Genomic DNA, 16398 nt, shown 5'->3' on the forward strand with positions numbered 1-16398 from the left:
GTTTATAGTTATAAGTCAACATTCTGCACCAAATCTTTTTTTTCCCTGATTATTATTGAGATTTGTTGAACAATAAACTACATCTGGGATTTTATTACATTTGGACTCTTGTAGCCACTATGTCTGTTCCCTTATATTAAGGAAAGACTAAGAAAATGTTTTCCAATTATATAAATCCATTTTTAAAACTATCAGCCAATTAATTGTTTATTGGCCATTTCCACCAAAATAGTTATCGGTGCCTTAATATGTTCCACTTTACAACTGGACTGCAAACCATGCAGCTTTGAAGTTTGAATGGATTGAGCAAAGATGTCAATTTGTGACCTTTATTTTACCTCTACTGGTTAAATGTCATAAATTGTCATAGTTCACCAAACTTGAACTTTGGTGTCTGTATAAATAAAACGGAACACAAAGGCTAAATTTGGAATCGTATGCAACGATACTACACTTACTATTTCTGAATTGTAAATATGAAATGTGTAATGTAGTATGTGAGGATGCCATTCCAAATTTAGCCCATATTGAGGGTGACCACACTTTTTAAGGAAACGTTTTGAGATTAAATACACCTGTTGTAACTGTGCTAGTTAATTGGAGGAGAACTGACATCATACATCCACTAAATACAAAATTGGGACCAGTTTGTTAAAAGTAATTGCAAAAATGTCTAAGAAAAGTGAATCTAGCTCTGAATTAAAGTCATTTGTTTTCAGATGCCAACTGGTTTGATATTTTATGCAATGCAGTGAAATTCATAAATTTTTATAGTGGCTTCAGTGACCAAACACTTTTTGGGGCCGCAGTTCCTCACACTGTATATTAATTGGAATTGTTTTTGAATATTTCTTGTGTGTGCTCATGACAGGGGTGGTGTGCTGTGTCGTATCTGGAAAGCCATTCAGAAACATCGCAATACAGGGCTTACAAAGGTCAAGAATGACGTGGGAAATTCAGAAGGATGAAAGCTGCACACATTTCCTATTAACGGAGTCAACATACACGCACAGTCCTATAACGAGAGACTGTTTATGAAAACCTTTGTAGTACAAAAGTTGTAATTCTTTCTGACTGACGCCCTCTGCCCAACATGCCATGCTTACCTGTTTCTAAGGTTGTAGTCTATTGCTTTTGTGATATTTTTAGTATGTGACCTCACACATTTTCCATCTTATTTACATTCAGTTTCAATAGAAAACCCCACAGGGATATAAACAGCTCTATTCAGGAAAGACTATTAACTGGTACTCAGGAGATGTTGGCTGACACAGAGTGGCTATCCAAATGACATGGGAATGGGCCCAGAACGGCACACAAACAGTATTGTAGGACATGTAATCATGCCATTTTAAATGGTTTTAGGTTTACAATTCTCTACCGTGTTTTGATTTAATTCCAAAATTGTGTGTAATATTTGTGTAAGAAATATTGTGCAATGCATTTTGAGGGACTGTCTGGTCGAAATAACCACAGACATTTCGGACCAGGGCTAAGGAGCCTCTTCTTAATATATATTTGCTAACTTTGTTTGTGATTGCCCAAGGCATCAGTTGTTAAATTCAACAGCAGATAAATATGAGTCCATGTTCAGTATTTCCCACAGGAGTTTGTGAGAATGGGGGTTGGACCTTCGAACCACTAGGGGGGTCCGGGGGCATGGTCCCCTGTAAGAAAATGTTGTACATTTTAAAGTTAAATACTTCCATCTGGTGGAAGTATCCACTAGCCTTCCATCTGGAGGATAGTGTTGTACTCTTGTAAAAAATGTTGTGCCCTTAAAGCTGCAGTAGGCAACTTTGAAATAATTAGAATTGTAAGAAACAGCGCGCCCTATTTTTCTCCATTTACATGATGCTCTTCACCCCCAGCCAGGGTTTAATTGACAGCTGTTTACAAACAGAGCCAAGGCCTGCCTCGCCAAAAGCGATTGGCTAAAATCTCACCTGGGCTTTGACGTCTCTTAAAATATTTTTGTATGCTCATTCTGAAAAGCAGGGTACAAACTAGGGATGTGAGTTTCAGGTTTTTATCTTTTAAAGTTACCTCAGACTGCTAACGATTGCTAGCTAGAGAAGCTGTAAGCAGTGTAACATTATGCCAATTAACCTAGTATCACTAACGTTAATTTAAGTTAATCATCATGATTCTAACATCGGCAGTAATATTATCTGTTTGCTCTTGTACACTGATGGTGATAAATTGTGTGTGGATTAGTGTATAAATGCAGTGTAAACATTTAATGTTAGTTAACGTTACTTACCTCAAAGATTTGACATCCTCCTCAACCAAATAACATTAGACAGATCCAGGAGTACTACAGTGCATATATCTGCAAGTGTGTGTGTGTGTGTGTGTGTGTGTGTGTGTGTGTGTGAGCAGGTGAGTTTACAGCAGCGGGTGAGTAGCTGACTGAACTGACTGGCATGCGAGAGAGAGCGCAAAACACAACCTTTTATTTTATGTTATTATGAGACTGAGAAGTGCAAAAATATTTCAGATGAGAAGTGTAAAAATGTTTTTGGTTCATTATGAGACCATAGCGGGGAAAATTAGACTGTGGTGGTCCGCCAGAGTCTAGTCAGTTAATGGGGAACACTGAACATGTTAGTTGTTTTATACTTAACTGTACTTTTACTGTCTTATGTCATTCTCTATTTCCATAGAAATATGTACAAGACTAGTCTTGCCGACAGCAAATCGAGGTGGTTTATTTTACACCCAGCCTGTGTTCCTCAGGCACGTATCCTCTTTCTTAAAAACGAAGTGCCTATTTTGTCGTTAGCTGTTAATCAAAGTCATTTGATCTTGTTACAAGTTAATACAGGCCTTAACTGCGTGAATGGAAAACGGAATAGACCAAAGCACCTAAGTTGCTTGATCCATTTGTGTTTGATGTTTATATTGCGTATCTTGTGTTTGAACGTTAAAGCACTGTGACTGTTGATTTGTTTTGATTGTGCTTAGAGCTCCAGTTTTGGCTTCTAAGCTAATTAAATGATTCTTCTAATGTATGTGTCTCAAGGAAAAGACAATGAAATATTTATTTCTCTGACTGACTTTTGAAATAATCTTAACTGCATGATAAACTGGATATTCAGGCTAGGTGAGACAAAATGCCAACTTGATTTTCTGAATTGCAAAACGCTTTAGGTGAATTAAGTTCAAACTTGCTATAGGCATTCACACCCAAGCAGACAAAAATGTCTGAAAACATGCAAACAAATTGTTAATCCATTGTAACATAGCTGCTGGGTAAAAAGTAAATTTCACTGCCATCAAATGCTTGGCATAGTTTCCAGTTATGGAACATTTTGCAAATGCTGGAAACATCGTCAAAATGGAAACCAGCATTAGTTTTAACTGAGACATGGAATGAAGCGTGGATTTTTATTGACCTGGGCAGTTTGAACTTAACGACAGAGGGGTTGATGATTTTTTCAATCGTAAAGGGACCAAGGTAACAGGAAGACTGTTCTTTTCTCAATGGTATGTTCCTTGATGATAACCATACCTTCTGACCTTGCTGGTAATTGGGTGTATGAGTCCGATGGTGGTCAGCCAAACGGTGGAGTGCTGAGCAAATATCTCTCCAAATCTTATGGCAGCGATTGAGGTGAACTTAGACAGATGGGATTGCAATGTCATTCTCCTGGACCAGAAACAACAGAGGCTGATATCCCAAGGAACACTCAAAAGGAGGCATGCCCATGGCTGAGCTGAGGAGGGAGTTGTGAGCGTATTCATTCCAAGCAAGTGGGCACTCCTGATGCCCTATGCTCAACATTTCATTTTTAGCTGTTTCTCAGTTCTAGTCTATTGCTTTTGAGATATTTTTAGTATGTGACCTCACACTCTCCAGGTTTTCCATCTAATTTACATCCGATTTCAATAGAAAACCCCACAGGGATATAAACAGCTCTATTCAGGAAAGACTATTAACTGGTGCTCAAGAGATGTTGGCTATCCAAATGACATGGGAATGGGCCCAGAACGGCACACAAACAGTGTTGTAGGACATGTAATCATGCCATTTAAATGTTAGATATATTTCAATGGCTTTGTGTTTAAAATTCTCTACCGTGCTTTGATTTCATTCTAAAATTTGTGTAAGAAATATTGTGCAACACATTTTGAGGGACTGTCTGGTCGAAATAACCACAGACCTCTTCTTCTTAATATATTTTGATATCTTTGCTTGTGATTGCCCAAGGCATCAGTTGTTAAATTCATCAGCAGATAAGTATGAGCACATGTTAGTTTGTTTTATACTTAACCGTACTTTAACCATCTTATGTCATGAATTTCTATAAAAATACAGTTGAAGTCAGAAGTTTACATACACTTAGGTTGAAGTCATTAAAACTTTATACAACTCCACAGATTTCATATTAGCAAACTATAATTTTGGCAAGTCATTAAGGACATCTACTTTGTGCATGACATAAGTAATTTTTCCAACAATTGTTTACAGCCAGATTGTTTCACTTTTAATGGACTATATCATAATTCCAGTGGGTCAGAATTTTACATACACTGTTAACTGTGCCTTTAAGCAGCTTGGAAACTTCCATAAAATTATGTCAAGCCTTTAGGCAATTAGCCAATTAGCTTCTGAAAAGCTAATTGGCGGTGTACCTGTGGATGTATTTTAAGGCCTACCTTCAATCTCAGTGCTTATTTGCTTGACATCATGTGAAAATAAAACAAAAATCAGCCAAGACCTCAGAAAAACAATTGTGGGGCTCCACAAGTCTGGTTTATCTTTGGGAGCAATTTCCATACACCTGAAGGTACCACATTCATCTGTACAAACAATAGTACGCAAGTATAAACACCATGGACCACGCAACCATCATACCGATCAGGAAGGTGATGCATTCTGTCTCCAAGAGATGAACGTAGTTTTGTGCAAAAAGTGCAAATCAATCCCAGAACAACAACAAAGGACCTTGTTAAGATGCTGAGGAAACAGGTAGACAAATTTCTATATCCACAGTAAAACAAGTCCTCATAACTGTCGACATAACCTGAAAGTCTGCTCAGCAAGGAAGAAGCCACTGCTCCAAAACTGCCATAAAAAGCCAGACAACAGCTTGCAAGTGCACTTGGGGATAAAGATCTTGGAGAAATGTCCTCTGGTTTGATGAAACACAAATTTAACCATTTGGCCATAATGACCATCGCTATGTTCTGAGGAAAAAGGGTGAGGCTTGCAGGAGGAACTGGTGCACTTAAAAAAAAAATGATGGCATCATGAGGAAGGAAAATTATGTGGATATATTGAAGCAACATCTAAAGACATCGGCCAGGAAGTTAAAGCTCGGTCGCAAATGGGTCTTCCAAATGGACAATGACCCCAAGCATACCTCCAAATTTGTGGCAAAATGGCTTAAGGACAATAAAGTCAAGGTATTGGAGTGGCCATTACAAAGCCTTGACCTCAATCTGATAGAAGATTTGTGAGCAGAACTGAAAAAGCATGTGTGAGCAAGGATGCCTACAAACCAGTCTCAGTTACACCAGTTCTGTCTGGAGGAATGGGCCAAAATTCCAGCAACTTTTTGTGAGAAGCTTGTGGAAGGCTACCCAAAACATTTGATCAAAGTTAAACAATTTAAAAGCAATGCTACCAAATACTAACAAATTATGCAAACTTCTGACCCACTGGGAATGTAATAAAATATAATCTGAAATAAATAATTATCTCTATTTTAAGAATGTGAAACTTCAGAATAATAGTAAAGTAGTGATACTAACTGACCTAATACAGGGAATGTTTTCTATGAATAAATGTCAGGAATTGTGAAAACCTTTAAATGTATTTGGCTAGGTAAACTTCTGACTTCAACTGTATGTGCAAGACCAGTCTTGCAGACAGCAAATCACTGCCTCAGGCATGTATCCTCTTTTTCAAGAAGGAAGTGCCTATTGTGTAGTTAGCTGATAAACATAGTGAAAAGTCATTTGACCTTGTTATAAGTTAATAAAGGCCTTAACTGCATGAATGGAAAACAGAATATACCAAAGCACCAAAGGTACTTGATCCATTTGTGTTTGATGTTTATATTTTGTTTCTTGTGTTTGTATGTTAAAGCACTGTGTCTTTTGATTTGTTCTGATTTGCACTTATAGCTCTAGTTTGGCTTCTAAGCTATTTAAATGATTTTTCTAATGTAAGTGCCTCAAGTAAAAGACAATGAAAGATTTCTTTCTCTGATTGGCTTTTGACTTAAGAAAATAATCTTAACTGATTGATCAACTGGATATTCAGGCTATGTCCAACTCTGTTCTTTGGATTGCAAAACACTTTAGGTGAATTAAGATAAAACTTGCTATAGGCATTCACACCCATGCTGATATAAATATCTGAAAACATCCAAGGAAATTGTTAATCCAATGCCACATAGATGCTGGGTAAAAAGTTTATTTCACTTCCATCAAATGCTTGGCATAGTTTTCAGTCATGGAACATTTAGCAAATGTTGTAAACATTGTTTCTGCCTACCTGCCTTGAGACGTGACACAGGTCACATAAACTACAACACATAGAGACAGTATCACCTAGATATCATATAGAAGCTGTTTCTGTTCCCCAAACTACTAAACACGAAACCCTCACTAAATCATTTAGAGAAAATTTGATTAAGGTCAAAATTGAACAAAACAAACAAATTCATGATAAACATCATATAAAGATAGGGCTACTAAACATTAGCTCTCTTTCTACCAAAGGCATAATTGTAAATGAAACTACTACAGATCATAGTTTGGATGTGCTCTGTTTGACTGAAACCTGGCTTAAACCGGATGAATATATTAGTTTAAGTTAATCTACTCCCCCAGGTTATTGTTATAAACATGAGCCTCGTCTGAAGGGTTGAGGAGGAGGTGTTGCTACAATTTACAGTTAATTTTTTGGTGTTATTCAGAGGACAGTCTTCAAGTCTTTTGAACTAATAATGCTTAATGTGACACCATCAGATATAAATAAAAAAAACTCTTGTCTTTTACCCTTGCTACAGTATATAGATCACCCAGGCCTTATTCTGATTTCCTTTGTGAATTTGTAAATTTTTTATCAGATCTTGTAGTTACTGAAGATAGAGCTTTAATTGTTGTTGACTTCAACATTCACAAAGATAATGAAAATGATACATTGGGATTAGCATTTATCGATATTCTCAACTCTCTTGGAGTCAGACAAAATGTAACAGGACCAACTCATAACCATAATCATTCACTAGATTTAATTCTGTCATATGGAGTTGTTGATAATATAGAAATTCTGCCACAGAGCGATGACATCTTGGATCATAACCTCGCTCAGCTAATGTTACTCAATCTACAACACGCTATTGTTCAGGTAGAACTTTTCTTTCGACCACTAAAGATAGCTTCACTAATAATCTTCAAGATCTATTTTATACACTCAGTAAACCCCAAAGCCTAGAAGAACTTGATGAAATAACAGAAAATATAAATACAGTCATCTCTAGCACTCTTGAAAGTGTCGCAAGATAAAAGTCCTGCACCATAGTACAGTGATCACACTCATGCTCTCAAGAGAGCAGCTCGGAAAATGGAGTGCAAGTGGAAGAACAAAAAATTAGAGGTATTTTTAGGTGCATGGAAGGATAGTGCCTGTAGCTGCAGACAGCCACTTACAGCTGCCAGGTCAGTATATTTTAGCAAACTCATAGAAAATAACCACAGCAATCCTAGATGTTTATTCAGTACTGTGGCTAAATTGGTTAGGAATAAAGCCTCAACAGAACCAGATATTCTGTCGCAGCGCAAGAGTAATGACTTCATGAATTTCTTTACTGATAAAATTGAAATAATCTGAAATAAAATTGGAATTATGCAATCATCTCTCAATTATGTGTCTCGTAATTTTCCTCATGTGCATCTTCAATCCTTCACCATCATAGGTCACGAAGAGCTAACAAAACATATCACAACATGTTTGTTAGATCCAATACCAACCAAGCTCTTAAAAGAGGTATTCCCTGTAATCTCAATACCTTTCTTAATATCATTAACTCCTCGCTATCCTTAGGACATGTCCCAAGAAACTTTAAAATGGCAGTTATCAAACCGCTAATTAAGAAGCCACAACTTGATCCTGGAGAACTGGCTAATTATAGACCGATTTCAAATCTCCCGTTTATGTTGAAAATACTAGAAAAGGTAGTATCCTCCCAAACATGTTCATTTCTACAGAGGAATAGTATATACAAATAATTTCAGTCAGGATTTAGGCCTCATCACAGTACAGAGACTGCACTTATCAGAGTTACAAATGACTTGCTCTTATCATCTGATCGCGGCTGCATTTCACTTCTATTGCTTTTAGATCTTAGCGCTGCAGTCGACACGATAGATCACAACATTCTCTTGAATAGGCTAGAGAATTATGTTGCCATTTGTGGAGTTGCATTAGCATGGTTTAGGTCCTATTTAGCAGACCGCTACCACTTTGTCTATGTAAATGAGGAACTGTAAAAACAAACAAATTAAACTATGGAGTGCCACAGGGATCAGTTTTAGGGCCTCTTCTTTTCTCCTTGTATATGCTTCCCCTGGGAGATATTATCAGGAATTTTAGAATAAGTTTCCACTGTTATGCCGACGATACTCAACTTTATAATTCTTCAAAACCTGATGAGATTTCACAATTCTCCAAATTAGCAGTGTGTATCAATGAAATAAAAGATTGGATGGCCAGAAATGTCCTTTTACTCAATTCAGACAAAACAGAGGTACTAATTCTTGGACCAAAAACCTCTAAAATTAAGTCGCTAAAATATAATTTGACACTTGATGGATGTAGTTACATCATCTTCAACAGCAAAGAACTTAGATGTTATATTTGATACCGATCTGTCCTTTGAAAATCAAATTACCAATGTTTGTAGAATGACATTCTTCCTTAGAAGAACATATTGCTAAATTACGACACATGATCTTTGTTGCTGATACCGAAAAACAAATTCATACATTCATGACCTCAAGACTAGATTATTGTAATGCATTACTGCAGGTTCAATAAATAAACTTCAATTTGTTCAAAATGCAGCAGCCAGTGCTGACGAGAACCAATAAATATGATAATATTAGCCCCATTTTATCATCGTTACATTGGCTACCTGTTAAATTTCGTATTCATTTTTAAATTCTGTTAACTACATACAAAGCTTTGAATGGTCAAGCTCTGCAGTACATAAGTGACCTTCTACTATGCTATATTCCATCACGTTCATTACGATCACAAAATTCTAGTACCTAGAATATCAAAATCCACAAAAGGACGTAGATCCTTTTCATATTTGGCTCCTAAACTATGGAATAGTTTCCCTAACACTGTTTGAGATGCAGACACACTCACTCAGTTTAAGTCTAGACTAAAGACTCATCTCTTTAACCAAGCATAAACCTCATTTATCCTTCAACTCTGTCCAGCACCAGTTTTAACTGAGAAACATGGAATGAAGGGGGGATCTTCATGGACCTGGGCAGTTTGAGCTTAACGTCAGAGGGGTTGATGATTTTTTTCAAAGACAAAGGGACCAAGGTAAAGGGAAGACTGAGAAAACAGAGTTTTCTGGACTCGTTTCTAAATGGAATGTTCCTTGATGACAACCATACCTTCTGACCTGGCTGGTAGGAGTCCGATGGTGGTCAGCAACGGTTGTTGTCAGCCGAACGGAGGAGGGAAGAGCAAACTCTCCAAATCTTACGTCAGTGATTGTGGTGAACTTTGTTGGATGAGACTGCAATGTCGTTCTCCTGGACCAGAAACAATGGAGGCTGATATCCCAAGGAACACTCAAAAGGAGACATGCCCCTTAGCTGAGGGTGTTGTGAGCGTATTCAATCCAAGAAAGGTGGGCACACAAGGACAAGGGCTTATGGGCTGTAACACATCGTAATGCTGCCTCTAACTGCTGATTGAGTCTCTCCACTTGCCCATTGGATTGAGGGTGGAAGCCAAAAGATAAACTCACAGATTCTCCAAGAGCCCAGCAGAAGGCTCTCTAGACCTGAGAGGTGAACTGCGGTCCACAATCGAAGAGAGAAGAAGTGGTCTCAGGAACTCTCTGGAGTTTGGGGAGAGCTACGAAATGTGCTGTCTTGGATAAGCGGTCAACAATGGTAAGAATTGTGGTTTTACCTTGTGAGGGAGGCAATCCTGTCACTAAATTGAGGGTGAGGTGCGACCAGGGGCGACTGGGAATAGGCAAATGGCAAAGCAGTCCAGCCGGAAGACAATGTGAATCCTTCCCACGAGCACATACAGAACAGGCAGAGAGTATCCGAATCCATGGTAATACAGCAAGGATTGAGTATCCGCATCCATGGTAGGCCACCAGAAGTTTGCTGAAAGTCTAGGCTACAACCGGGGTGACAAGTGAATGGTGAGGATTGTGCCCACAGGAGAACTTGAGAACACACAGCATCAGGAACATATAAACATCCAGGAGGTCCATTACCAGAATCGTGTTGAGCTTCCCTGAGCTTCCCTGACCACTGGCTCGATCTCCCAAGTAACAGCCCCACCACACAGGGAGGAGGAAGGATGGTTTTATGGCTAGAATGGTTCTCCGAGACAAACTGACAGGAGAGGACTTCTGGCTTGCTGTTCTTGGAGCCAGGAGCTTGGAGTGAGAGTGAAATTTCAAGTAGAAATTGAAAAGTCCAAAAATAAAGCCCAGCAGTCTTGCCGTGAATTCAATCATATGGCAGTCTACGTGTACGCCAGGTTTTTATGGTCAGTCCATACCAAAAACGGTTGTTCAGTTCCCTCAAGCCAGTGTCTCCACTCTTCCAGAGATAACTTGACTGCCAGTAATTCATGGTTCCTGACATCATAGTTAGGTTCAGCACCAGTCAGTTCCCATCAGAGGCGGAATGTTGGGACAGAATCACTCCTACACCAGAGTCAGAAGAATCCAACCCCACAATTAATTAGTGAGATAGGTCAGGCTGGATCAACACCGGGGCCGACGTGAAGAAATCTTTAAGTTTAGCAAAGGCTTGATCTGCTTCAACAGTCCAATGAAAGGGGTGGAAGATGATGAGAGCTTGGTGAGAGGTGCGGACACACGACAATAATTTATGATGAATCGAAGATAAACATGAGCAAAACCCAGAAAGCTCTGGAGTTCTTTAAGGGAGGTAGGTTTAGGCAATTCAGCTTTTTTCTGGGTCCATCTTCACCTGTCCCCCCACTGGCCAAAAACTAGAGAACACTGAAGAAGAAAGGACTTACATTTTCTTAAATTTCTGGAGTATGGTTCAGGATCCGGGATGAGCCTCAGGTAAAGAATGAATGCTCCGAGGAGGAGGTGGCACTGTGGGAGAGGGCTGACTGGAAGTCGGACTCGTAGACCACTGAGTGAGTAGAACAGAAATTTCATTAAATCTTTCACAAATCTGTGAGATCTGACCTGTCATGGCTTAGTTGCTGTCTATGAGATCACTTAGCTGTCTTTTGTGCTGTCCCAGAAGCACTACTTGCCCAGAGAGAGCTTTATGAACTGAATCTGTGTCAGTTGGGTCCATAGGAGCCAGTTTGTTCTATTATGCCAAACAATGCTTGAACCAAAAATCTGAACACAGTCTTAGGGAGAGACAGAGTTCATTGAAACAGTTTATTGTAACAGACTGGTAATTTGATGATTGAAGCAGATGACTGAAGAGGTAAGCGATTGAGCACAGGTTGGCTGGTTTGATAGTGGATCTGAAGCACAGGACAACACAAGTACTAATAAAGAATTGCAGAGTAACTTGATTCTAATCAGCTTTAGTACCGCTCTAGTAGACTGAGAACCTAGGGTTTAAGTAGAGCAGACTGGTGATGAAATGATGAGAGGCAGGTGAGAAGTAATCAACAGGGAAGCGCTGCCACACCACTGGAATAGACCAACTCAGACACAAACATTTGCATATTTTTTAAATGTTGCCTCATGTGCTCTTTGGAAACTCGTCATGTTTTGGAAAACTAAAAACATTTTTTTACATTTATCTCAAAAAGGTCTTTCAGCTCTTGGTCAGACTGTTAGATTTTTTGCTCTTTGAAAACTTGTCATGTTTTGAAAACTAAACAAATTTGTATAATTATCTCAAAATGGTGTTTCAGTTCTTGGTCAGACTGATTTTAATGAAGAAGAAAAAATTATAATAAGTGCCACAACCACCTGAGAAGCACTGGTGTTAGACATGTAGACTACACACTAATAAATTGGGACTCAATGGACTGTGGTTACAATTAATATAATATATGGATTTCTTTACTCCTGTCATTCCAAATCTTGTCAGAAATGCAAAACGTGAATTGCTGTTGTCATATGAATATGAGTATACATTATTTTAAGCATGTGCAAATAATAAAAATGCTTTTATAAAGATTGACCAATGCATAATTTCTGGACAAAACCTTTTCAGAATCTAATTGTGAAATTAAATCACATTGTGTTTGCCTACGTATGAGGTCATATCCATTTACGCAAATAAAGAGGTTAGTAAAGTTTTTAGGGGACTGGCAGGGAATTTGTATCATTCTTTGGACAGAGGGGGCTCCTTTTGAGTAATACTAGTAATCGTTGGATTTTTTTCATTTAATTTTTAGTGATTATTGTACTGCAATTGTGTAAGGAATGTTATTTAGTCTGTGTAGTCTCATGTGGTTCTGTGTTTGTCCTATGTTGTTTTATGTAGCACCATGGTCCTGGAGGAAAGTTGTCTCATTTCGCTGTGCACTGTACTGTATATGGTTGAATGACAATAAAAACCACTTGACTTGAATTGACTAGTTCACACTGCAGAGGCACATTTCTGAGACATTTTTGCAAAACCTTATTTCCAGCAGAGTAACAACAAAGTGTAGTTCATCACATATGGAGATGGAAAACCAGAAATTGTATCCAAAGAGTTTTGTTTTATTCTGAGATATATCGGTATAACTGTGTGTGTGTGTGTGTGTGTGTGTGTGTGTGTGTGTGTGTGTGTGTGTGTGTGTGAGCATGTATTTATCACTCTGTGGGGACCTATAAGGATAGTAAAACACACATTTTTGGTGTTGTGGGGACACTTTGTCAGTCCCCATGAGGAAAACAGTTTATTCATACTAAATTATGTTTTTTGAAAACGTAAAAATGCAGAAAGTTTGCTGTGAGGTTTAGGTTTAGGCGTAGGGTTAGGGGATAGAATATAAAGTTTGTTTAGTATAAAAAAACTTTATGTCTATGGAAAGTCCCCATAAAACATGGAAACCTAACGTGTGTGTGTGTGTGTGTGTGTGTGTGTGTGTGTGTGTGTGTGTGTGTGTGTGTGTGTGTGTGTGTGTGTGTGTGTGTGCGATCAGAGCATGTGAGCGGAGCGGTGTGACACTCTGCTCAATAACCCACTCCATGCGTGTGCGCTCCGCTCAGCCGCTATATTCATATTTCCTACATTTTATAAGTATGAATCAAATGCAATATAAAGGACTGTGGTTATGTGTATAATAATTATTATATTAGTAGATACCATGTGTAACGATGCTGGCATGGACAGTGATAAAGACGATGACGATGGAGAGAGGGACCCAAGTGCAGTTTATTAAACAAAATGTGAAATCGAAAAACCTAACTATAAACGTGAAATAAACATGAACTTGACTTGAACTAAAACTGGACTTGACATGGCATGAACAAAACAACATACTTGACAAGAGACAATGCAAACATGAGGGCTTAAATACACAGACATTGGGTAAAACAATAACAAGAAAACCATTAAACAGACAGAACTATAAACAAGAAAACAAGACTAATAAACTTAAACCAATGACAAACTAGAACTGATAAGACAATAAACCAATGAAAACAAGACACATGAACATCGAGGGAAACATGAAATTACATGACAAGGGAACCACATGACATGAAACAGGAACTAGAATTCCAAAATAAAAGACATGAAAACAAAACATGAACAAAAACACATCTAGACATGACACCATGTGCCCCCTTTGTTTTTCCTTTTTAAAGCATTGTAAAGTGAATCTGGACTTTATATACATCAAACGGTCATGTCTTGTGCATGCGCTCTTTATATGTACAGCAAGTTGTAACAATGGATTTAACAAATAAAACATATTTGCCCTGCATAAAGTGAGATTTTTTCCAATATATATATTCGATGAAATCATGTTTAATGATTCTAAAACATATAAAAATGATTTAATTCACAAATTACACTGCCTAAATTGCCACATTTGTTTTTTTTTTTTTTTTCAAATGTACAGTTATTTATGCCTTTTGTTTTCTCTGCACATGAATGCAGCAAGGAATGTCAAAGTTGTTATCTGCAACTACTAATCTAGAATCATTTTTTTTGAACTTGTTAAAGTGTTTATTTGGTTTTGGGAAACTGACCAGAAATCGAAAGCAACAGGCGGTCGATTAAGTGAGATAATTCCGCTTTTAAAATCTCTGTGCAAGAGCTGAAATATTTACCAATCAAATGCTCAATTGTACAATGAAGGAATGAAATCAGAATGCTGCGCCTGCCAATTAGGACACACTGATCTGCAAGATCACACATGTTTATAGGTTTTAATGTAGGGATTTTTTGTGTGTGTTCGCCGGGATTCAAGGAAAAATGCTTTGCCAATATACAGTATTATTAAGCGTACATATTCTGAGGGTGCTCTAATCTTCGCAACCGAGAAGATTAGAAGATTGAAGATTAGAAGATTGCAGAACCGGACTCGCATCTATCTGGCAGCTGCACTGACATCAAGGCCGGATTTACCACCGAGTCGATTGGGCCGGTGCCAGGGGGAATCCGACCTGTAGGGGGCCTCCAAGACCCCACTAACTGTGTGGCCTCATCCTTTTTAAAAAAAAATAATAATAATTTATTTAAAATTAACGGTCGACGGACGTGCCGTTGTGATTACAGCGGAAACTACATAAAATTCTCCTTCATTATGGGGCATACAGATAAGTGTAAGACATCATTAGAGACTATAAAGGGTCTACTTTTATTTGTGTACACTCACAATAACAACAAAACCGTGCTTTTGTAAAATAAAGAAAATAAAAAGGGTGAGCTATCAGACGTCTCTGTCTCCACGAGCATATTTCTGCTCCAAGATTTTGTGCCCAGGGGCCTCTGCTTTCTAAATCCGTGCCTGACTGACATGATGGCAAAACAACAAGATACATTACTTATCTATTAATGTATTGTCGAATAGTAGTGTAGTCTACTAGCTCACCTTTTGCTGCACTACCATCGCGTAGCACAACCTCATGCTCTCTGGCAATGTGACACGTACGATTCTAAAAGGAATATTTGCTAATTCTCATGGTTTCTCCACACTCCCTTTCGATTTCCTCATTCTTGGCTTTCATTTATACTTTGCATTTATTTAAGTTATAAGGTTTGCAACTTCAGTAAAACAATGTTAGAGCTCCATAACCTCAGGCTTATTGCTTATTTTGCAGATTCCCAAACCATATCATGAAGCGCATTCTGGGTTGATTCATTCTGATTTTCAAAAAGGTGCTCTCCGCTCAGGCGCCGCTCAATGTTATTCTGTTTTATGACTTTGCCTCCATTGCTAAAAGGTAACATGATCTCTGGAATCTCATTTTCTTCTCCTTTTATTTCCTTTAATAGAAATTTGCACAAACGTCATTGCTTTTTAGAAACTAAATGGCAAATATGAGCATGCTTCTGAAATATGGCACTGTCAAGAAGCAATGTGCACAAATTGAAAATGTCATGGTTATCTTCATTCAAAACAACTGTAGTTGTTTTGTTGCTTTTAAAAAAAATACTCATTTTAACAACATACAGACATAAAAGCATTACATTAACACGTCACTTGTTACGGCATAGACCATTGCGGGAGTGTTGCCTCGTGTGATTGTCATTTAGAGTCCCTGGTGAACTTTTTAAAAGTAATTTATTAAATGAGAAGGAAACCAAGCAGAACTTATCAGTTGAAGAGTAGCTGAGTGACATGTTGCAACAATGTCTTTGATATTCAAACAACTGTCATGGAAAAAACATCTTTGGTATTCATGTTATTTGAGCAAAAGATGAGCTTATAAAGATAAATGGTTTGTCGTTGTGAATTATGTGTGGTACTATGGACTTGTTTGCTCTTGGCACTTGCAGTTTAAAATAATTTGTCTGGTCAGCCACAGAAGACCCAGATATATATAAACTCTGATCTCATGCTGTGAAACATTGAGGTGAGAAAGGAATGTCTGTGTTAATATTTAGTTGACCAGGAACTTTAGGGCCTAATTCTTGAGTGCTGTTTACTCCCCACTGCAACTCAATTAAGGTTGCTGCAAGTTTAATATAATTCTATATAATTAAAGGACAATTTGGCAA

At 38.0% G+C, this 16398-nt stretch overlaps 1 protein-coding gene across 4 annotated transcripts in view; it reads left to right on the top strand.

Moving 5' to 3' along the window:
• The window catches only part of LOC127634880 (mitogen-activated protein kinase kinase kinase 15-like), a 51457-nt gene extending 44948 nt beyond the window's left edge, over positions 1-6509 (top strand). For 3 of the 4 annotated variants that reach the window (XM_052114611.1, XM_052114612.1, XM_052114613.1), the window contains one exon: positions 872-6508. In XM_052114611.1, the coding sequence (XP_051970571.1) occupies positions 872-968 (97 nt within the window). In that variant the 3' untranslated portion in view covers positions 969-6508. Of the gene's footprint in view, positions 1-871 lie in introns of all 4 variants that reach the window. The other variant, XM_052114614.1, reaches the window with a different exon arrangement.
• The last annotated feature ends 9889 nt before the right edge of the window (positions 6510-16398 follow it).

Source organism: Xyrauchen texanus, chromosome 42 (genome assembly GCF_025860055.1).
Source record: "Xyrauchen texanus isolate HMW12.3.18 chromosome 42, RBS_HiC_50CHRs, whole genome shotgun sequence".
Lineage (NCBI taxonomy): Eukaryota > Metazoa > Chordata > Actinopteri > Cypriniformes > Catostomidae > Xyrauchen > Xyrauchen texanus.